The sequence below is a fragment of the Hemitrygon akajei genome, chromosome 30 (assembly GCF_048418815.1).
Source record: "Hemitrygon akajei chromosome 30, sHemAka1.3, whole genome shotgun sequence".
NCBI classification, from domain to species: domain Eukaryota; kingdom Metazoa; phylum Chordata; class Chondrichthyes; order Myliobatiformes; family Dasyatidae; genus Hemitrygon; species Hemitrygon akajei.
The window spans coordinates 41,741,339-41,760,988 of NC_133153.1; the positions used below are offsets into that span (position 1 = coordinate 41,741,339).

Below are 19,650 nucleotides of genomic sequence, written 5' to 3' on the forward strand. Positions count from 1 at the left end.
GTCCGGAGCTTGAGGCCTTTGGGTCAAGGTGATTATCCAAGGTTCTCATTCGTCACCGTCAGTAAGTCCCAAGTCGACAGCAATGTTTGAGTCTGTGGGCCCACTGTGAAAGTTGAAGCCCAATGCTTGCACATCCACAAATCTATTGGAGGCCGAAGGCCGGTGACGGCCTCTCCTGGGATGGGTTCTGTGTATGTGAGTGGCTGGGGGGGACGAAAGGGGTATGCTTTCCTATTGCAGCTGTGTTCCCTGTTGTTCTGTTGACCGTTGTGGACGTGGTGTGTCGGCGCCCGAATGAGTGGAGACACTTGCGGGCTGCCCCCAGCACATTTTATTTTATTTCTTTAGAGAAACAGCAAGGTGACAGGCCCCCTCCACCCACGGGTCCGTGCAACTCAATTACACCCAAGTGACCAACTGACCTATGAAACGGTACATCTTCGGACTGTTGCAGGACACTGGAGAATCCAGAGCAAGGAATTCCAGCCTGGTGTCCATGGACCCCTCGGTCAATGGTAGGAGTCCGTGGCATAAAAATAGGTTGGGACCCCCTGATCCAGAGGAAACCCAGGTGGTCACAGGGAGATCATACAAACTCCTTACAGTGGCGGGAAGTGAACCCAGGACCCTGGCACTGTAAACAGTTGTGCCAACCGCTATACCACCATTCTGCCCCAATTTAGGTTGTATCGGTTGTTAACACAAATGATGCATTTCACTGTATATTTCGATGGATATGTGATAAATAAATGAATCTGAATCTGGGAGTGAGATGCCTGATTTTCTCCCTGAATTTCCTGATCCATAAAGATCTGGGATTCAAGTTTAGTTATCACGTGTACAACGTCCATAACCCTGGTCTGAGTGGCGACTCACCTCCGCTTTCAGTCGCTCAACCTCGATCTCCTGATCCTCAATCTGCTGACGCAACCGTTTGGCAACCGTCTTCTCCGTCTCTACAATCTGCAGCAGGTGGAGGTATTTCTGCATCAGGGATTCGTGTTCCGTCGCAAGGTCCCTGTAACTGTTCCAAAAACGTATCGTTAACGGGTGGTGGAAAGGGAAGGGGAAAGCTTGGGTTTCTAACCTCGGATAAAGGCATGAGAATAGAGATTGGACCCGAGAGATAGTTGGATGTGAAAACTATTATCCATTAGAACAGTCTGCCCAATACCTAACAGAATCATTGATTAACCCCAGTAGTCAGTCTCCCTCTCCAAGCCCAGCAGCCTGCACGGTACCGACGATGGTGAATCAAAAGTTAGTAATGACAGAGCAAATCATTTTCAGGCTATAGCTGAGTGCCAGCACCCAGGATCAATTCCTGCCACTGTCCAAAAGGAGTTTGTACGTTCGCCCCGTGACTATGTGACTATCTGCGTTTCCTCTGGGTGCTCCAGATACTTCAAACAGTCCAAAGAAGTACGGGTTACTGGGTTAATTGTCCACATGTGGCATCACAGGTAGATTGGGTTGTAAAGAAAGCTTTTGGCACATTGGCCTTTATAAATCAAAGTGTTCTCAAACCTGGTAATTGCCCCCCCTTCACCATTCCCGTTTCCCTCTTTCTCCTTATCTCTTTACTTCCCCATCACCTCTCTCTGGTGCTCCTCCATCTTCCCTTTCTTCCATGGTCTTCTGTCCTCTCCTATCAGATTCCCCCTTCTCCAGCCCTTTAACTCTTTCACCAATCAACTTCCCAGCTCCTTACTTCACCCTCCCCTTTTCCCATTTCACCTATCACCTCCCACCTTGTACTTCTTCCTTCCCTCCCTCCACCTTCTTGCTCTCTTTTTTCCACCCTGATGACATTGACTGTTTACTCTTTTCCATAGATGTTGCCGGGCCTGCTGCGTTCCTCCAGCATTTTGTATGCGTTATTGAGCCCAGGAGATGGGATGTTATGTTGAAGTTGTATAAGACATTGGTGAGGCTTAATTTGGACAATTGTGTGTAAGTTTGGTCACCTGCCTACAGGAAGGTTGAAAGAGTACAGAGAAACTTTACGAGGTTGTTGCCGAGTCTGGAGGACCTGAGTTATAAGGAAAGATTGAATAGGTTAGGACATTATTCTTTGGAAAGTAGAAGATTGAGAGGAGATTTGATAGAGATATACTAAATTATGAGGGGTATAGATAGGGTAATGCCAGCAGGTTTTTTCCACTGAGTTTGGGTGAGACTACAACCAGAGGTCATGGGTGAAGGGTGAAAAGTGAAAAATTTAAGAGGAACATGAGGGGAAACTTCTTCACTGAGAGAGCTGAGAGTGTGGAGCGGACTGCCAGCACGAGTAGAGCATGTGAATTCAATTTCCTGTACTTTCCTCCAATCACCCTAAAATTACGCTCCTTGGTCTAAATTTAAGAGAACTTTGGATAGGTGCATGGGTGGTACAGGTATGGAGGGCTACGGCCCCTTGTGCAGGTCGATGAGAGTAGGCAGTTTAAATGATTCAATATGGATTAGATGGGCCTGTTTCTGTGCTGTACTCTTCTATAACTCTGTGGGTGTAGTGGGTGGCATAGGCTCTTTGGGCCAAGAGGGAGTGTATTGTGAAATAAACTAAAATAAAACCTTCTTTAAATGATTTGCTATTGAGCTAGTCAGTCCCAGTGCAAGTTCAGTAATTAGCTCTCTGCCCACTGATTAACTCAGGCAGCAATCCCACACGAGACGTGAACTCTGCCAAACACAAACAGTAAGCTGTGAGCCTCAGAGCTTCATCAGGCCTCTGGAAAGCCCATTTCACATTTGCTCCACATACCAGCAGGTCACCAACTTTCTTCCTCGACCAGACACAACAATATTTGGGTGAGCAATCCGAAAATTTGTAAAACGTCATTAATTTTCCCTCTTTCTTCTATTTAGTTTTGTTTCATCTGATGATCTCAGTCAGTGAAAGATTCTATTTATTCTCCTATTCTAGTTCCTCTGGCTTCCAGTTAACCAAAAACTTTTAGAATACTTATACTGGCTTTCAGTCCCTGTACTGTATATCTTGAGTAATCCCCTTCAACACCACAATTAACTGAGAACTCAATTTCTGTCCTCTATTTCATGCCTATTCTCTCCCCTCCCCCCACCACTGGCCACTTGATCCCTGTGTGGGCCAGTGCAGTCCTGACCTCATTTGTGGGCTTAGTGGGACGGCTACTGGGAGACAAGAACTGCAGTTCTTAGAAAGGACAACATGTTAGCCAATCCTAAAACATAGAATAGTGGAGCACAGTACAGGCCCTTCGGCCCACAATGTTGTGCTGACCTTTTAACCTTCTCTAAGGTCAATCTAACTCTTCCCTCCTATGTAGCCTTCCATTTTTCTACCATTCATGTACCTAAGCATCTCCCAACTGTCCCTAACATCTCTGCTTCTGGTGGGATCCATACAACCACCACTCTCTGTGTAAAAACTTTACCTTTGACATCCCTTCCTGTACTTTCCTCCAATCACTCTAAAATTACGCTCCTTGGTTTTATCCACTTGCGCCCTGTGAAAAGTCTCTGGCTGACCACTGACCGCTGGGTCCATGCCTCTTATTATTTTACGCTCCTCTATCAAGACACCTCACACTCTCTTTCGCTCCAAAAATAAATCTAACGATAAAAGTCTTTTTTTGTGCTTAGGATTCAACACTGTAAAATAAACGGTTGAAACCTTTTGCCCCAAGTTATTCAGTGAAATCTTTTCAGTCCTTGCTTGAACAGTTGATAATGGTTCTCTGTAAACAGTGAAGGAACAAAATGTCACAACAGTGGGCACTCCAACCCTGTCAGGATGTGAGTGGGTTAGTCAGCAAGGCTCTTGACTTGCTTATTGAAACCATAGAAGGCCCACTTTACGGGCTTGTCCTTTATGGCCTTTGGTTACCATGGCTACTAAAAGCCTTTCTGGACATTGTTTGTCTTACCTAGCAATAATTGGCTACTCAAGCAAATAAAGAACATTCCAGAAGGTGCCGACTGACCTTAAGAGATAAGTTGTACCCTGGCTATCAGTCAAACTCCTTCATCATTATTAACATAGGACACAAGAAGTGCTGAAGGAACTTGGCAAATCAGGCAAGATAGAGGGAGGGGAATATTCAGTGGACATTTCAAACCGAGACCATTAATCAGGACTGGAAAGGAAGGGGGAAGTACCCAAAATATGAAGATTGGGTGGGGGGGTGTGAGGAAAGAGTACAAGCTGGCAGGTGATAGATAAGACCAGGCGAGGGGGAAGGTGAGTGAAAGGGGCAGTGGAGGGGGGATGAATGAAGTAAGAAGCTGGGAGCTGATAGGTGGAGGAGGAAAGGGCTGAAGGAGGAAAGGGCTGAAGGAGGAACCCGACAGGAGAGGAGAGTGGACCATGGAAGAAAGGGAAGGAGGACGGGCACCAGAGTGAAGTAATTGACAGGTGAGGAGAACAAAAGGGATAAGAACGTAACTAGAATGGGGAATGCAAAAAGAGAGAAGGGGGAGAGGGAGAAATTACCAGAAGTTGGAGAAATCAATGTTCATGCCATCAGGTTGAGGGCTACCCAGGTGGGATGTGAGGTGTTTGGCATCAGCATCAATTTAGACCATAAGACCATAAGATTTAGGAGCAGAATTAGGCCATTTTGCCCATCGAGTCTGTTCCACCATTCCATCATGGCTGATCCATTTTCCCTCCCAGCCCCAATCTCCTGCCATCTCCCTGTATCCCTCTCCAATGTCAGCACATCCTTTCTCAGACAAGGAGCCCAAAGTGTCTACGGTACTCCCAGTGTGACCTGACTAATGACCTCTAAAGGTTCAGCAAAAGGTTCTTTTCTATTCGAGTCCTTTCAAAATGGACACATAGGCTCAGAACCAAGTAACCGACGAAACGCTGGGCAATCTCAATGGGTCAGGCTGAGTTTATGGGAGGAAACGAGAGCTCCTGTTTCTGCATTGCTCCAAGTTCCAGGACGGCTGGTCAACAAATTACACGGCATATGCCAGTGACTCTGATCCCCCAGCTCTGCGGGGAAGTCTCGTGACTCACAGCAGAGCCCTTGGGAGAAGTGGGGTGGGTGGGAAAGGGATAATAATACAGGCTCTCTGGAGAAACAGCAGAAACACTGTCTGACAGGTGGCACGACAACTGCACCGTATGGGCCTTCGAAGTGCAGCCACTGTCTGTATGAGGTTTATAATTAGCACAATTAATACTTGTGCGAATTTCACTGCTGGCCTGAGAGGATCTCAGAATGTGGCCATCAGTACGTGTAAATTAGATGTGAGGGCGAGGATGGCAGTGTTGTAATAAGGTAATGTGTTGCTTCAGACACTCGTGCCTGGCTGTTCGTACTCTGCCTTGGAAGATTAGTGCTGGTCTAAAGCTACCTCAAGGAAAAGCCAAAGTACATCCTATTCTCCTTCACCAGCTGTGAGCTGGCTGGCCATCTCTTTCAAAGGACTGGGTTGGGTTGAATGGGCCGAATGGCCTCCTTTCTCCGAATCATAAACACAAGAGATTCTGCAGACGCTGGAAATCCTGAGCAACACACACAATGCTGGAGGAACTCAGCAGGTCAGGCAGCATCTATGGAAACAGTTGACACTTCGGTCTGAGACCCTTCATCAGGACTGGAAAGGAAGGGGGCAGAAGCCAGGGTAAGAAGGTGGGAGGAGTGGAGGGAGTACAAACTGGTCGGTGACAGGTGAGCGGGTAGGTGGGTGGGTGGGGGAGAGAAGCTGGGAGGTGACAGGTGAGCGGGTAGGTGGGTGGGTGGGGGAGAGAAGCTGGGAGGTGACAGGTGAGCGGGTAGGTGGGTGGGTGGGGGAGAGAAGCTGGGAGGTGACAGGTGAGCGGGTAGGTGGGTGGGTGGGGGAGAGAAGCTGGGAGGTGACGGGTGGAAGAGTTAAGGGGCTGAAGAAGGAATCTAATAGGAGAGGAAGGATGACCATGGGAGAGAGGGAAAAAGGAAGAGAACCAGAAGGAGGTGATGGGCAGGTGAGGTGAAGAGAAGGGGTAAGAGGGCAAAAACATTGATTCATCTGGTGTCTCTCCTCCTTCCCTTACCCCCATGGTCCATTCTCCTCTCCTACCAGATTCCTTCTTCTTCATCCCTTTACCTCTTCCACCTGTATCAGCTCCCAGCGTTTCACTTCATCCCCACCCACCTACCCCCTCACCTGGTCTCACCTGTCACCTGCCAGCTTGTGATCCTCCTCCCCCTTTCCTTAGCAATCCTGTTGAAGGATCTGCTGAGAACCTCCGGAGTTTTGTGTGTTCCACTGACTCGCTTTGCTTTTCTGTCTGGGCAGTTATGTAATTAAATGCAAATTCAAGGTCAGGTTTACTGTCGTCTACACGTATACAACCAAACGAAATGCTGTGTTCTGGACCACGGTGCACCCACAATACGTATATCACACACAGCACGTAGAACAAAATATTATCATAAATATGTTAATAACATGTAATTAAAATGCATATAGTGCAATACACAGGTAAACAATTGTACACTACAGCTCTGTTATCCAACTGATCAATCTCAACCACTGTCTAGACTGTAATAGGATGCCGTTTTGAAAAGAGCCAACAAAGTGAAGTAACTGTATAAAATCAAAGCTGTACTGGACATGTGATGATTTGCAGGGATTCCTTGCTGGTTCTTTAGAGAGTCTGTACAGATATGACGGATTCCACGTCCTCCCTTGATAAAATGCTGATGAAGCCTGAAATGTCAACTGTTTATTCCTCTCCACAGACGCTGCCTGACCTGCTGAGTCCCTCCAGCATTTAGTGTGTGTTCCTCTGGCCCTCCAGCATCTGCAGAATCTCTTGTGTTTATAACCTCCCTCTGAGCTGTATTGTTTGCTAATCTCTGCCGCTAGTGACGTGCTGTTAGTGGTGGGGTGGAGATTCATCTCTCTCAAAAGAGGTGTAAGATGCGCCTTCCCTCTGCTAGCCTGCAGGTCACCCTTGAGAAGGTGTAGCACCTACTTAGCCCCCGATCAGGGTCACTTGACACCATGGGAGCAGGTGGTGGACGGTCGTACAAGCAGCCGGAGCATATCACAAGCCCTGGTAATGTGACCACTGACGGCAGGCAGACAATCCTTAAGAGTATTGATAATGGCTGGGGTCACCAGTCTTGTAAAGACACTGCCCAGAGGGAGACAATGGCAAACCACTTCTGTAGAAAAATTTGCCAAGAACAATCATGGTCATGGAAAGACCGTGATCACCTACTTCATATGACACAGCACATAATGCTGATGTCATACGATGCAGCAGATAATGATGATGTCATACGACACGGCACATAACGATTATGATGATGAGTGACATAGTGCAACAACAATGGAACAACGCACACAAAACGCTGCAAGAACTCAGTAGGTCAGGCAGCATCTATGGAAAGAAATAAACAGTCGATATTTTGGGCCAAGACCCTTTATCAGGACTGGAAACCAGAATAAGAAGGTGTGAGGAGGGGAAGGAAGACAAGTTAGAAGCTTAGGTGAAGCCGAGTGAATGGAGAATGGGGCATGGTGTAAGAAGCTGGGAAGTGATAAGTGGAAAAGGCCAAGGACTGGAAAAGATGGAATCTGGTAGAAGAGGAGAGTAGACCTTGGGAGAAAGGGAAGGAGGAGGGACACCCTGAGGATGTGATAGGCAGGTGAGGAGAAGAGGTAAGAGGCCAGAGTAGGGAATTGAAGGAGAGGGAAGGGGAAGGGGAAAATTACCTGAGGCTGGTGAAATCGATGTTTATGCCATCAGGTTGGAGGCTACCTAGATGGAATATGAGGTGTTTCTCCTCCAGCCTGAGAGTGTCCTCATCGAGACTGAAGAGCAGGCTGTGGGTTGACGATAATGGAGTGTTGATCAATCACAATGATCAATCTCCATTGATGTGGCCACACCAGGTGTGGAAGCCCGGGTGTGCTGCGTAGGGGAACTGAAAATGTAAACTCACTGTTCCTTTGTCGGTGCAACAATCCTGTTTTCTGTCACCTGTTACTCCTAGACCACAGTTGATTCAGGAAGGGGAAGCAGGAGAACACACGCCAATCATCATCAAGAGATCAGCAGTGGAAAGGGTGAGCAGCTTCAAGTTCCTGGGTGTCAACATCTCTGAAGGTCTATTCTGAGCCCAACGTATTGATGTGATTACAATTACAGGCAAGCTCGAGGCTGCATTTCAGGAGACTGGTATGACACCAAAGACTCTAGCAAATTTCTACGGAGCATTCCGACTGGTGGCATTGCCATCTGGTATGGAGGGGCCATGGCACAGAACTGAAGACTCAGGCAGCTCCATCATGGGTACGAGCCTTCCAACAGTCGAGGACATCTTCAAAAGGCAGCGTCCATCCTGAAGAGCCCTGATCCTCTCTTTTCTCTTTACAGGTACTGTCATTAGTGAGGAGGTACAGGAGCCTGAAGACACACACTCAATGTTTTAGGAGTAGATTCTTCCTCCCTGCCGGCAGATTTCCAAACAGTCCATGAACCCATGATCACTACCTCACTTTGCTCTCTTTTTGCACCAGTTTTTTTTGTGCATTTCTCACTGTGATTTATAGTCATTTTTAAGGTATTGCTCTGTGTTGCTGCTGCAAATTTCACAGCATCATCAGATGGGAATTGGAGTGAGCTGGATACCCAGGTTAAGAGAAAGGCAGGGTAGTGGGGTTGGGGGAGAGGGAGGTGAGGGACTGAGCAGGGTGGAGGGGCTGAGGAAGGTGGGGAACTGAACGGGGTAGTGAGTTTGAGGGAGAGGGAGGTGAGGGACTGACCAGGGTGGAGGGGCTGAGGGAGAGGAAGGTGGGGGACTGACCAGGGTGGAGGGGCTGAGGGAGAGAGAGGTGGGGAACTGACCAGGGTGGAGGGGTTGAGGGAGAGGGAGGTGAGGGACTGAGCAGGGTGGAGGGGCTGAGGGAGAGAGAGGTGGGGAACTGACCAGGGTGGAGGGGCTGAGGGAGAGAGAGGTGGGGAACTGACCAGGGTGGAGGGGTTGAGGGAGAGGGAGGTGAGGGACTGAGCAGGGTGGAGGGGCTGAGGGAGAGGAAGGTGGGAAACTGACTGGGGTAGTGAGTTTGAGGGAGAGGGAGGTGAGGGAGAGAGAGGTGGGGGACTGACCAGGGTGGAGGGGCTGAGGGAGAGGGAGGTGGGGAACTGACTGGGGTAGTGAGTTTGAGGGAGAGGGAGGTGAGGGAGAGAGAGGTGGGAGACTAACCAGGTGAGCCTACCTTGCATGGCCAATCGCTGTCACCCAGTCATCACAATCCTTCATGTCCTCTGTTCTCAGCTCCAGGGCTTTCTGGGCATCATGGCCAAAGTTAATGGTGAAGTAATACTACAGGAAACAAATAACAGAGTCTCTCAGAGCAGCCCCAACAAACAGACACCCGAGAAAGTTCCATAACATCACGTCCCAGTTCCAATACCACCATTATCACCAAATCCCACCCTCCTGTAGCCGTTCGGAGAGGCAGCAAGACCTTCATCCTGGACTAGGAGAATCCTGGCTCCACCATAATAGCCCCTCCTCCCTGCCTATTGCCTGATGCTGAGGTCAAGAGCTCCAGTTGCTTGGAGTGAACATCATGAATAGTCTGTCCTGGTCCAACCATGTAGCTGTCAGGGCCAAGAAAACTCACCAATGCCTCGGGAGGCCAAAGACCTTCAGCATGTCCCTGTCAACTCTTCCCATCTTTTATTGACACAGCGCAGAAAGCATCGTATCTGAATGCATCACAGCATGGTATAGTAAATAGCCACTAATACTGCAGAGTTGTGGACACGGCTCAGCAGAAACTAGGCTCCTCTCTATGGCTTCTGTCTACACTTCTCACTGTCTCAATAAAGCAGCCGGCATAATCATAGACCCATCCACCCCGGATATCCTCACTTTCCTCCTCTCTCACTGGGCAGAAGACCATAAGGGATAGGACAGAATTAGGCCATTCGGCCCATCGATTCTGTTCCACCATTTCATCATGGCTGATCTATTTCCCTCTCAGTGCTATTTACCTGCCTTCTCCCCTTACCCCTTCACACCCTGACTAATCAACAACCTCTTAACCTCTGCCTTGTCCTCCAAAGCCATCTACGGCAATGGTTCACCACCCTCTGGCTGAGGAAATTCCTCCTCATACGGAAGCCTGAGTGCATGTACCATCAGGCTCGAGGACAGCTTCTCGTACAACTATTGAATTTCCCTTATTATGACCTTGCACCTCACTGTCTACCTGCACCGCACTTCCTCTGTAGCTCTAACACTTCATTGTTTTACCTTGTTCTACCTCAATGCCGTGCAAACAGTTGATCTGTAAAGCACAGCAAGTTTTTCACTTACCTCAGTGCATGTGACAATAATAAACCAATTTAACAGCTTACCATATTTCTACAATTAGTAAACAGACTTAGTTGCTTATTAAAATTTTAAAAATCCAAACAGTTTTTCAGTGTTAAAGAGGTTAAACATTAACTACATCTGCAATCATCACGATAATAATCGCAAAGATTGGTGGCGTGGTGGCGTAGCAGTTAGTGTAACGGTATTACAGCCCAAGCGATCCGGGTTCAATTCCTGCCGCAGTCTGTAAGGAGTTTGTATGTTCTCCCCGTGACCGCGTGGGTCGCTCCAGCCCCTCCCACAGCCCACAGACCTACAGTTTAGGGTTAGTGAGTGATAGGCATACATTGTTGGTGCTGGAAGTGTGGTGAGAATTGCACACTGTCCCCAGCACCCATTCGGGTTGTGTTCGTCGTTGATGCATTTCCTCTCCAGTGCAGCTCCACCGGCTAATTGAAGTTCTTTAGAGTGATTGATACCGGAACCGCATGGTGGGAGGGTTGGTACTGAGGGACGGTCACACTGTGTGAGGGGTGGTACTGAGGGAGGGTCACACTGTGGGAGGGGTGGTACTGAGGGATGGTCACACTGTGGGAGGGGTGGTACTGAGGGACGGTCACACTGTGTGAGGGGTGGTACTGAGGGAGGGTCACACTGTGGGAGGGGTGGTACTGAGGGATGGTCACACTGTACGAGGGTTGGTACTGAGGGACGGTCACACTGTGTGAGGGGTGGTACTGAGGGATGGTCACACTATATGAGGGTTGGTACTGAGGGAGGGTCACACTGTGGGAGGGTTGGTACTGAGGGACGGTCACACTGTGGGAGGGGTGGTACTGAGGGACGGTCACACTGTGGGAGGGGTGGTAAGGAGGGATGGTCACACTATATGAGGGTTGGTACTGAGGGATGGTCACACTGTACGAGGGGTGGTACTGAGGGATGGTCACACTGTGTGAGGGGTGGCACTGAGGGATGGTCACGCTGTGGGAGGGGTGGTACTGAGGGAGGGTCACTGTGGGAGGGACAGTACTGAGGGAGGGTCATACTGTGGGAGAGGCAGTCCTGAGGGAGGGTCACACTGTGGGAGGGACAGTACTGAGAGAGGGGTTGTTGCTGAGGGAGGGTAACACTGTGGGAGGGACAGTACTGAGGGAGGGTCATACTGTGGGAGGGACAGTACTGAGAAAGGGGTTGTTGCTGAGGGAGGGTCACACTGTGGGAGGGGCAGTACTGAGGGAGGGTCATACTGTGGGAGAGGCAGTCCTGAGGGAGGGACAGTACTGAGAGAGGGGTTGTTGCTGAGGGAGGGTCACACTGTGGGAGGGACAGTACTGAGGGAGGGGCAGTACTGAGGGAGGGTCACACTGTGGGAGGGACAGTACTGAGGGAGGGGCAGTACTGAGGGAGGGTCACACTGTGGGAGGGACAGTACTGAGAGAGGGGTTGTTGCTGAGGGAGGGTCACACTGTGGGAGGGGCAGTACTGAGGGAGGGTCACACTGTGGGAGAGGCAGTTCTGAGGGAGGGGCAGTACTGAGGGAGGGTCACACTGTGGGAGAGGCAGTCCTGAGGGAGGGGCAGTACTGTGGGAGGGTCACACTGTGGGAGGGACAGTACTGAGAGAGGGGTTGTTGCTGAGGGAGGGTCACACTGTGGGAGGGGCAGTACTGAGGGAGGGTCACACTGTGGGAGAGGCAGTACTGAGGGAGGGTCACACTGTGGGAGGGGCAGTACTGAGGGAGGGTCACACTGTGGGAGGGGCAGTACGCTGCATTGATAGAGAGGCAGTGTTCTGTGGGAGGAAACGAGAGCCAGAGGAAACCCATGTAGTCACACGCAGATTGCTCAGACTCCTTTTGCAGTCAGTGGTGGGTATGGAACATGAGTTGCTGGTGCTGTAAAGCGTTATGGAAACCTCTATGCTGTTGTGCTGCCCCAGTAGCAGGATCAGTTCACCCGGCCCTCGTGAGCGTGTGGCTGAACACAGTTCACACACAATCAATAACCTATCAGGAAGACCCAAGAGTTGTTGCTGCACTGCTCGGATATGAACGAAGGAAGACTTCAATCCGTTTCCTTCATCAATTGCTGCCAGATTTTCCTCATTGCTGTTCACAGGATCTTGCTATGCCTCTGTTTACATTCTAAAGTGAAAGAACGTGGGAGCTCGGGGACTACAGACAGCTGAAGGGAAGGCTGGCAGGGAGAGTGTGGAGAGCTCAGGTGGTGCTACAGGAGATACCAAGCAGATAACTAACAGCTGGACGCAACCCTGCCATAAGACCTCTGATAAGAATAATTCTCACCAAGTACAAGCTCTTCAAATGCCAATCGCAAGAAAGCACACAGCTTGAGAGAGCTTTTGCTCACTTTGAACGTGGTCCATTGTAAAAATCTATTTGTTTATTTAAAGAAAGCCTATCAATACAATTTTTTTTACAAGGAAGTTAGCAAAAGTGTAGAGAAATAATCAGCAGCGTTCAGAAATGTGGGCAAAAGCACAGAGGCTGCAAGATATGAGCGAGAGTGTGATGAAACCCATCGATATTGTGTGGCTCAGATTCACACTGCAAAATGAAAAGGCTGAAAGAACTCCTGTACAGAAACTGACAATAGCATCTTCTGCTCAGAAGGTGCGATGTTTAGTCCACAAAGCTGCACACTCTGTGTTCTAAAGGAATGGAAAAGGTGCAATTCATGAATGATTGAAGGGGCAGTTAATGATGGAGTGTGGATGACTTCACTCAACGCAGCTCTGAACTGATCCCACAACCTATAGTTCCACTTTCAAACACTCCACAACACATCTTCTGAGGTTCATTTAATTATCTGTTTGTTTATTTACCAATGGTCAGTTTGTCTACTTCTGCACATTGGTTGTGTGTCAGTCTTTTTGTCCAGTTTTTCATTGATTCTAATGTGTTTCTTCATTCTACTGTGAACGCCCACAAGAAAATGAACCTCAGGGTTGTACATGGTGACATATATGTACTTTGATAATAAACTTACTTTGAACTTTGGATTACCAGGAGGGTCACGTGCAGACATCAAAGTCCACGTATTACAACTGTTATATGAACTAGATGGACCAAATGGCCTAATTCTGCTCCTGTGTCTAATGGTTTAATCATTCATATAGCCAGGAAGGCCATTTGGCCCATCAAAGGTGTTCCTCCTTTTGGGGGGCAACTTTCAACCTTTAATAAGAGATTCTGCAGATGTTGGAAATTCAGAGCAATGCACACACACAATGCTGGAGGGACTCAGCAGATCAGGCAGCATCTATGGAGAGGAATAAACAGTCAACGTTTCAGGCCGAGACCCTTCATCAGGACGATCTTGGCCTGAAACATCAACTGTTTATTCCTCTCCATGGACGCTGCCTGACCTACTGAGTTCCTCCTGCATTTTGTGCATATTCCAACCTTAACTCACCTTTCAAAAAATGCGCAGCTGTTACATCCCTTTTCCTCCTGTCCTATCCACACGCCCCAGCTCCTCACCCCATCACCATCTTCATGTACCTTCTGTTCATTGCAGCATGGGCTTCAGAAGCTACATTCAACGGTGGACCTCTGACTGTCAGCAAGACGCAGGAGATGTTGGTGCTCTGATCAATGACAATCAAAGGGAGACGTGTTCTCCAGTAAACCATTTCTTACCTGTCACTGCCACGTTTAATCAGCCATTTACCTCTTTGCTGTTCATGGGAACTTTCTAATGGTGGTAGGAGTTCAACAGCACAAAGTTCAAAGTAAATGTTGCCAAGTGCAATCCAGAGATTCATTTTCTTGTGGGCATTCTCAGCAAATCTATAGAATAATAACTATAACTGAATCAATGAAAGACCACCAAACTAGGGCATTCAACCAGTGTACAGAAGACAATAAACTGTGTAAATACAAAAAAAAAAGAAACAATAATAACAGCACACTAAGCAATAAATACTGAGTACATGAGATGAAGAGACCTTGAAAGTGAACTGGGTTCAGTGGGAACAGTTCAGTGATGGGGTGAGACAAGTTGAGTGAAGTTATCCTCTCTGGCTGAAGAGCCTGATGATTGAGGGTAATAACTGTTCCTGACCCTGGTGGAGTGGGTCCTGAGGCTCCTGTGCCTTCTTCCTGATGGCAGCAGTGAGAAGGGAGCATGTCCTGCATGGTGGGTGTTCATACCACTTTCCTGTGACAGTGTTTCATGTAGATGTGCTCAATGGTTGTGAGGGCTTTAGCCATAGAATAGGATTTAATTTCCTGTTTCCTGTGTCAGCTTTGGTGAGCACCTTCGTTCCATCCACAACAAGCAGAGTTTCCTGGTGGCCACCCATTTAAGTTCTACTTCCCATTTTCCATTCCGCCCTGTGATGCACCATCAGTATCTCTCGGAGACGTGAGGCAAGAGATAGGCTTTTATTAGCTGGAAGAAAGCACTGTCAGCAGCAAGAGACCACCACACAGCATCCTGGAGACTGAGGGAGGAGCAGTGCCTTCAATCGCCTTTATACAGGGGTCTGTGGGAGGAGCCACAGGAGCAGTCAGCAGGGGTCTGTGGGAGGAGCCACAGGAGCTGTCAGCAGGGGTCTGTGGGAGGAGCCACAGGAGCTGTCAGCAGGGGTCTGTGGGAGGAGCCACAGGATCAGTCAGCAGGGGTCTGTGGGAGGAGCCACAGGAGCAGTCAGCAGGGGGTCTGTGGGAGGAGCCACAGGAGCTGTCAGCAGGGGTCTGTGGGAGGAGCCACAGGAGCAGTCAGCAGGGGGTCTGTGGGAGGAGCCACAGGAGCTGTCAGCAGGGGGTCTGTGGGAGGAGCCACAGGAGCTGTCAGCAGGGGGTCTGTGGGAGGAGCCACAGGAGCTGTCAGCAGGGGTCTGTGGGAGGAGCCACAGGAGCAGTCAGCAGGGGTCTGTGGGAGGAGCCACAGGAGCTGTCAGCAGGGGTCTGTGGGAGGAGCCACAGGAGCAGTCAGCAGGGGGTCAGTGGGAGGAGCCACAGGAGCAGTCAGCAGGGGTCTGTGGGAGGAGCCACAGGATCAGTCAGCAGGGGTCTGTGGGAGGAGCCACAGGAGCAGTCAGCAGGGGTCTGTGGGAGGAGCCACAGGATCAGTCAGCAGGGGTCTGTGGGAGGGGCCACAGGAGCAGTCAGCAGGGGGTCTGTGGGAGGAGCCACAGGATCAGTCAGCAGGGGGTCAGTGGGAGGGGCCACAGGAGCAGTCAGCAGGGGGTCTGTGGGAGGAGCCACAGGATCAGTCAGCAGGGGGTCAGTGGGAGGGGCCACAGGAGCAGTCAGCAGGGGGTCTGTGGGAGGAGCCACAGGATCAGTCAGCAGGGGGTCAGTGGGAGGGGCCACAGGAGCAGTCAGCAGGGGGTCTGTGGGAGGAGCCACAGGATCAGTCAGCAGGGGGTCAGTGGGAGGAGCCACAGGAGCAGTCAGCAGGGGTCTGTGGGAGGAGCCACAGGATCAGTCAGCAGGGGTCTGTGGGAGGAGCCACAGGAGCAGTCAGCAGGGGTCTGTGGGAGGAGCCACAGGAGCAGTCAGCAGGGGGTCTGTGGGAGGAGCCACAGGAGCAGTCAGCAGGGGTCTGTGGGAGGAGCCACAGGAGCAGTCAGCAGGGGGTCTGTGGGAGGAGCCACAGGAGGAGTCAGCAGGGGTCTGTGGGAGGAGCCACAGGAGCAGTCAACAGGGGTCTGTGGGAGGAGCCACAGGAGCAGTCAGCAGGGGGTCTGTGGGAGGAGCCACAGGAGCAGTCAACAGGGGTCTGTGGGAGGAGCCACAGGAGCAGTCAGCAGGGGTCTGTGGGAGGAGCCACAGGAGCAGTCAGCAGGGGTCTGTGGGAGGAGCCACAGGAGCAGTCAGCAGGGGGTCTGTGGGAGGAGCCACAGGAGCAGTCAGCAGGGGTCTGTGGAAGGAGCCACAGGAGCTGTCAGCAGGGTCTGTGGGAGGAGCCACGGGAGCAGTCAGCAGGGGTCTGTGGGAGGAGCCACAGGAGGAGTCAGCAGGGTCTGTGGGAGGAGCCACAGGAGCTGTCAGCGGGGGGTCTGTGGGAGGAGCCACAGGAGCAGTCAGCAGGGGTCTGTGGGAGGAGCCACAGGAGCAGTCAGCAGTGGGTCTGTGGGAGGAGCCACAGGAGCAGTCAGCAGGGGGTCTGTGGGAGGAGCCACAGGAGCAGTCAGCAGGGGTCTGTGGGAGGAGCCACAGGAGCAGTCAGCAGGGGTCTGTGGGAGGAGCCACAGGAGCAGTCAGCAGGGGTCTGTGGGAGGAGCCACAGGAGCAGTCAGCAGGGGGTCTGTGGGAGGAGTCAGCAGGGGGTCTGTGGGAGGAGTCACAGAAGCAGTCAGCAGGGGGTCTGTGGGAGGAGCTGCAGGAGCAGTCAGCGGGGGTCTGTGGGAGGAGCCACAGGAGCAGTCAGCAGGGGGTCTGTGGGAGGAGTCAGCAGGGGTCTGTGGGAGGAGCCACAGGAGCAGTTAGCAGGGGGTCTGTGGGAGGAGTCAGCAGGGGTCTGTGGGAGGAGCCACAGGAGCAGTCAGCAGGGGTCTGTGGGAGGAGCCACAGGAGCTGTCAGCAGGGGGTCTGTGGGAGGAGCCACAGGAGCAGTCAGCAGGGGGTCTGTGGGAGGAGCCACAGGAGCAGTCAGCAGGGGGTCTGTGGGAGGAGCCACAGGAGCAGTCAGCAGGGGTCTGTGGAAGGAGCCACAGGAGCTGTCAGCAGGGTCTGTGGGAGGAGCCACAGGAGCAGTTAGCAGGGGGTCTGTGGGAGGAGTCAGCAGGGGGTCTGTGGGAGGAGCCACAGGAGCAGTTAGCAGGGGGTCTGTGGGAGGAGTCAGCAGGGGTCTGTGGGAGGAGCCACAGGAGCAGTCAGCAGGGGTCTGTGGGAGGAGCCACAGGAGCTGTCAGCAGGGGGTCTGTGGGAGGAGCCACGGGAGGAGTCAGCAGGGGGTCTGTGGGAGGAGTCACAGGAGCAGTCACCGGGGGGGTGTGTCCTGTCAGTTCACGGCCTGCTGAACTGCCACAATGAGGCCACTCTCAGAGTGGAGGAGCAACACCTCATATTCCATCAGGGTAGCTTCCAACCTGATTGCATGAACATCAATTTCTCTAACTGCCAGTAATTTCTCCTCTTTCCCCTTCTCTCTTTTTCCATTCCCCATTCTGGCTCCTCTCTCACCCCCTCCCTTCTCCTCACCTGTCCATCACCTCCCCTCCTGCCCTTTCTTCCATGGCCCATTCCCCTCTCTTATCAGATTCCTTCTTCTTTAGCCCTTTACCTCTTTCAACCATCATCTCCCAGTTTCATCTCCCCCTTACCCACCCACCTTCCCCCTCATCTGGTTTCATCTGTCACCTGTCACCTTGTATTTCAAGGCAGGGCGTTCCACACACTCACAACTCTCTGAGTTTAAAAAACCTACCTCTGGCAAACCCTATACTTTCCTCCAAACACATTTAAATAATGCCCCTCATTTTGGCTATTTCCACTCTGGGAGAGTCTGGCTGCCCACTTGATCTATGCCTCATCATCTTGTACTCCTCTATCAAGTCACCTTTCATCCTCCTTCACTCTACAGAGAAAAGCCCGAGTTCCCTCAACCTCAATTCATGCTTTTCTCGCGAATGCTTCTAATCTGATGCTTTGTGCCTGCAATGCTGCTGCGGGTTTACTTCGCACCTCTGCACACGTGTACTTGTGCATATGACAATTAACTTGAGTTTGACTTCAAAGATTAAAGGTTAGTTTTATTTGTCACGTGTACAGCCAGTGAAGAGTGTCATTTATGTCAAATCAGTGAGGATTGTACTGGGGAGCTCTAGGGTTGCTAAGCTTTCAGTGCCAACATAGCATGCCCACGACTCACTGACCCAGACCCGATGTCCCCGGAAAGTGGGAGGAAACCCATGTGGTACAGACTCCTTACAGACAGCGGTGGGAGTCAAACCCCATCGCTGGTGCTTTAAAGTGTTATGCTAACTGCTACGTTACAGCGCCCTATTGACTTTGACTTTGAGAGGTGTTCCTTCCACTGCATGTGCAGTGGCGAGAGGACCCTCTGCTGGGGTTTCACTGAATTTCAGTGCATCCGTCAGCATGTACAGCAGTATTCACTTGCAGAAACTCCTCATGCTTGGAAGTCCAATGTGCTTCAGACAGATCTCTTTCTCAAAATATTTTTTGATTGCATAATTTGCGCAAAGAATGTATGGATTTAGGAAGAGATTCACGTGGAATCTGACAACATTATGAACATTTTAATGTTGCCAGTGTGCTAGGTTAGTGTAGCAGCTAGTGTAAGGCTTCACGGTGCCGGTGATCAGGGTTCAGTTCCCATCGCCGACTGTAAGGAGTTTGCACCTTCTCCCAGTGCCCATGACCATAGGTTCCTCCCCAGATGTATGAATTAGGGTTAGTAAGTTGTGGGCATGTTATGTTGGCACCAGAAGCGTAACGACAATTGCAGACCACGTTGGCCATTGACGCAGAACGACACATTTCGATGTCTATGTGACAATTAAACCTAATCCCTTTGTTTTAGCTTGATCTTCAAACTAAAGTTAAGCAGTTTTTTGAAGGAATTTTGGTCACAGCTTTTGCTAAGCGCTGCAGTGCTTGAGCATTTGACACGACACTGCACTTATTGACTTGTTTACTGAGTCTGGAGACAGAGTTTAAAATTATCCAGCAAGGGGTTGGTGACATCACCGTACACCAAGCAGCACTGTCACGTATCCCTGGAGTAATCAGACCGTACAGCCCACTAGAGCAGAAGATTCAAAATGAGGGCACTGTCTCGGCACAGACAACAGCCTGGGAGATGTAATGGCCATACACAGTGAGGGCTGTTCAACCCCACCCCTCAGGTGAGACAGTACCCGGTGCTGAGGGACCCTCCAATCCTTTCTACCACAAATTCAGCAGGCCCAAATCTGTGAGTTTGTGGTTCCCAAAGCTTCTTTCTCCTGGGACTGTTGTAGACTTGTTGACAGAAACTAATTGTTGTGGATAATTAAAAACTCTATCATCTTTGTATCATGTAACCACGTGGATGAGAGGAGAACATAGAAAATTACAATGTGCCGACCTTTTGACTTACTCTGAGATTAATCTAACCCTTCACTCTTACGTGGCCCTACAGAAATGAGAGTTTCTACAGATGCTGGAAATCTTAACCAACAGCAAGTGAGGAGGAAGAGGGGTGATGGGGGAGGGATGGATGAAATAAGAAGCTTGGAAGTGAGAGGTAGAAGAAGTAAAGGGCTGTAGAAGGAGGAGTTTGATTGGAGACGAGAGTGGACTGTGGGAGAAAGGGAAGGAAGAGGGGCACCAGAGGGAGGTGATGAGCAAGTG

General features: G+C 50.5%; 1 protein-coding gene and 1 long non-coding RNA gene across 2 annotated transcripts in view; one reads left to right on the forward strand and one right to left on the reverse strand.

Moving 5' to 3' along the window:
* Nucleotides 1-19,650, reverse strand: part of rasgrf1 (Ras protein specific guanine nucleotide releasing factor 1) — a 116,708-nt gene that overhangs the window by 63,729 nt on the left and 33,329 nt on the right. The window contains exons 2-3 of the mRNA XM_073032700.1: nt 9,208-9,314; nt 877-1,024 (exon numbers count right to left, since the gene is read on the reverse strand). Of these exons, the coding sequence (XP_072888801.1) occupies nt 877-1,024; nt 9,208-9,314 (255 nt within the window). The remainder of the gene's footprint in view (nt 1-876; nt 1,025-9,207; nt 9,315-19,650) is intronic.
* On the forward strand, nt 2,707-8,650 carry LOC140718776 (uncharacterized). Its single transcript, XR_012096787.1, has 4 exons — nt 2,707-2,811; nt 7,983-8,055; nt 8,138-8,281; nt 8,366-8,650. It is a non-coding gene; the product is annotated as an uncharacterized lncRNA (long non-coding RNA).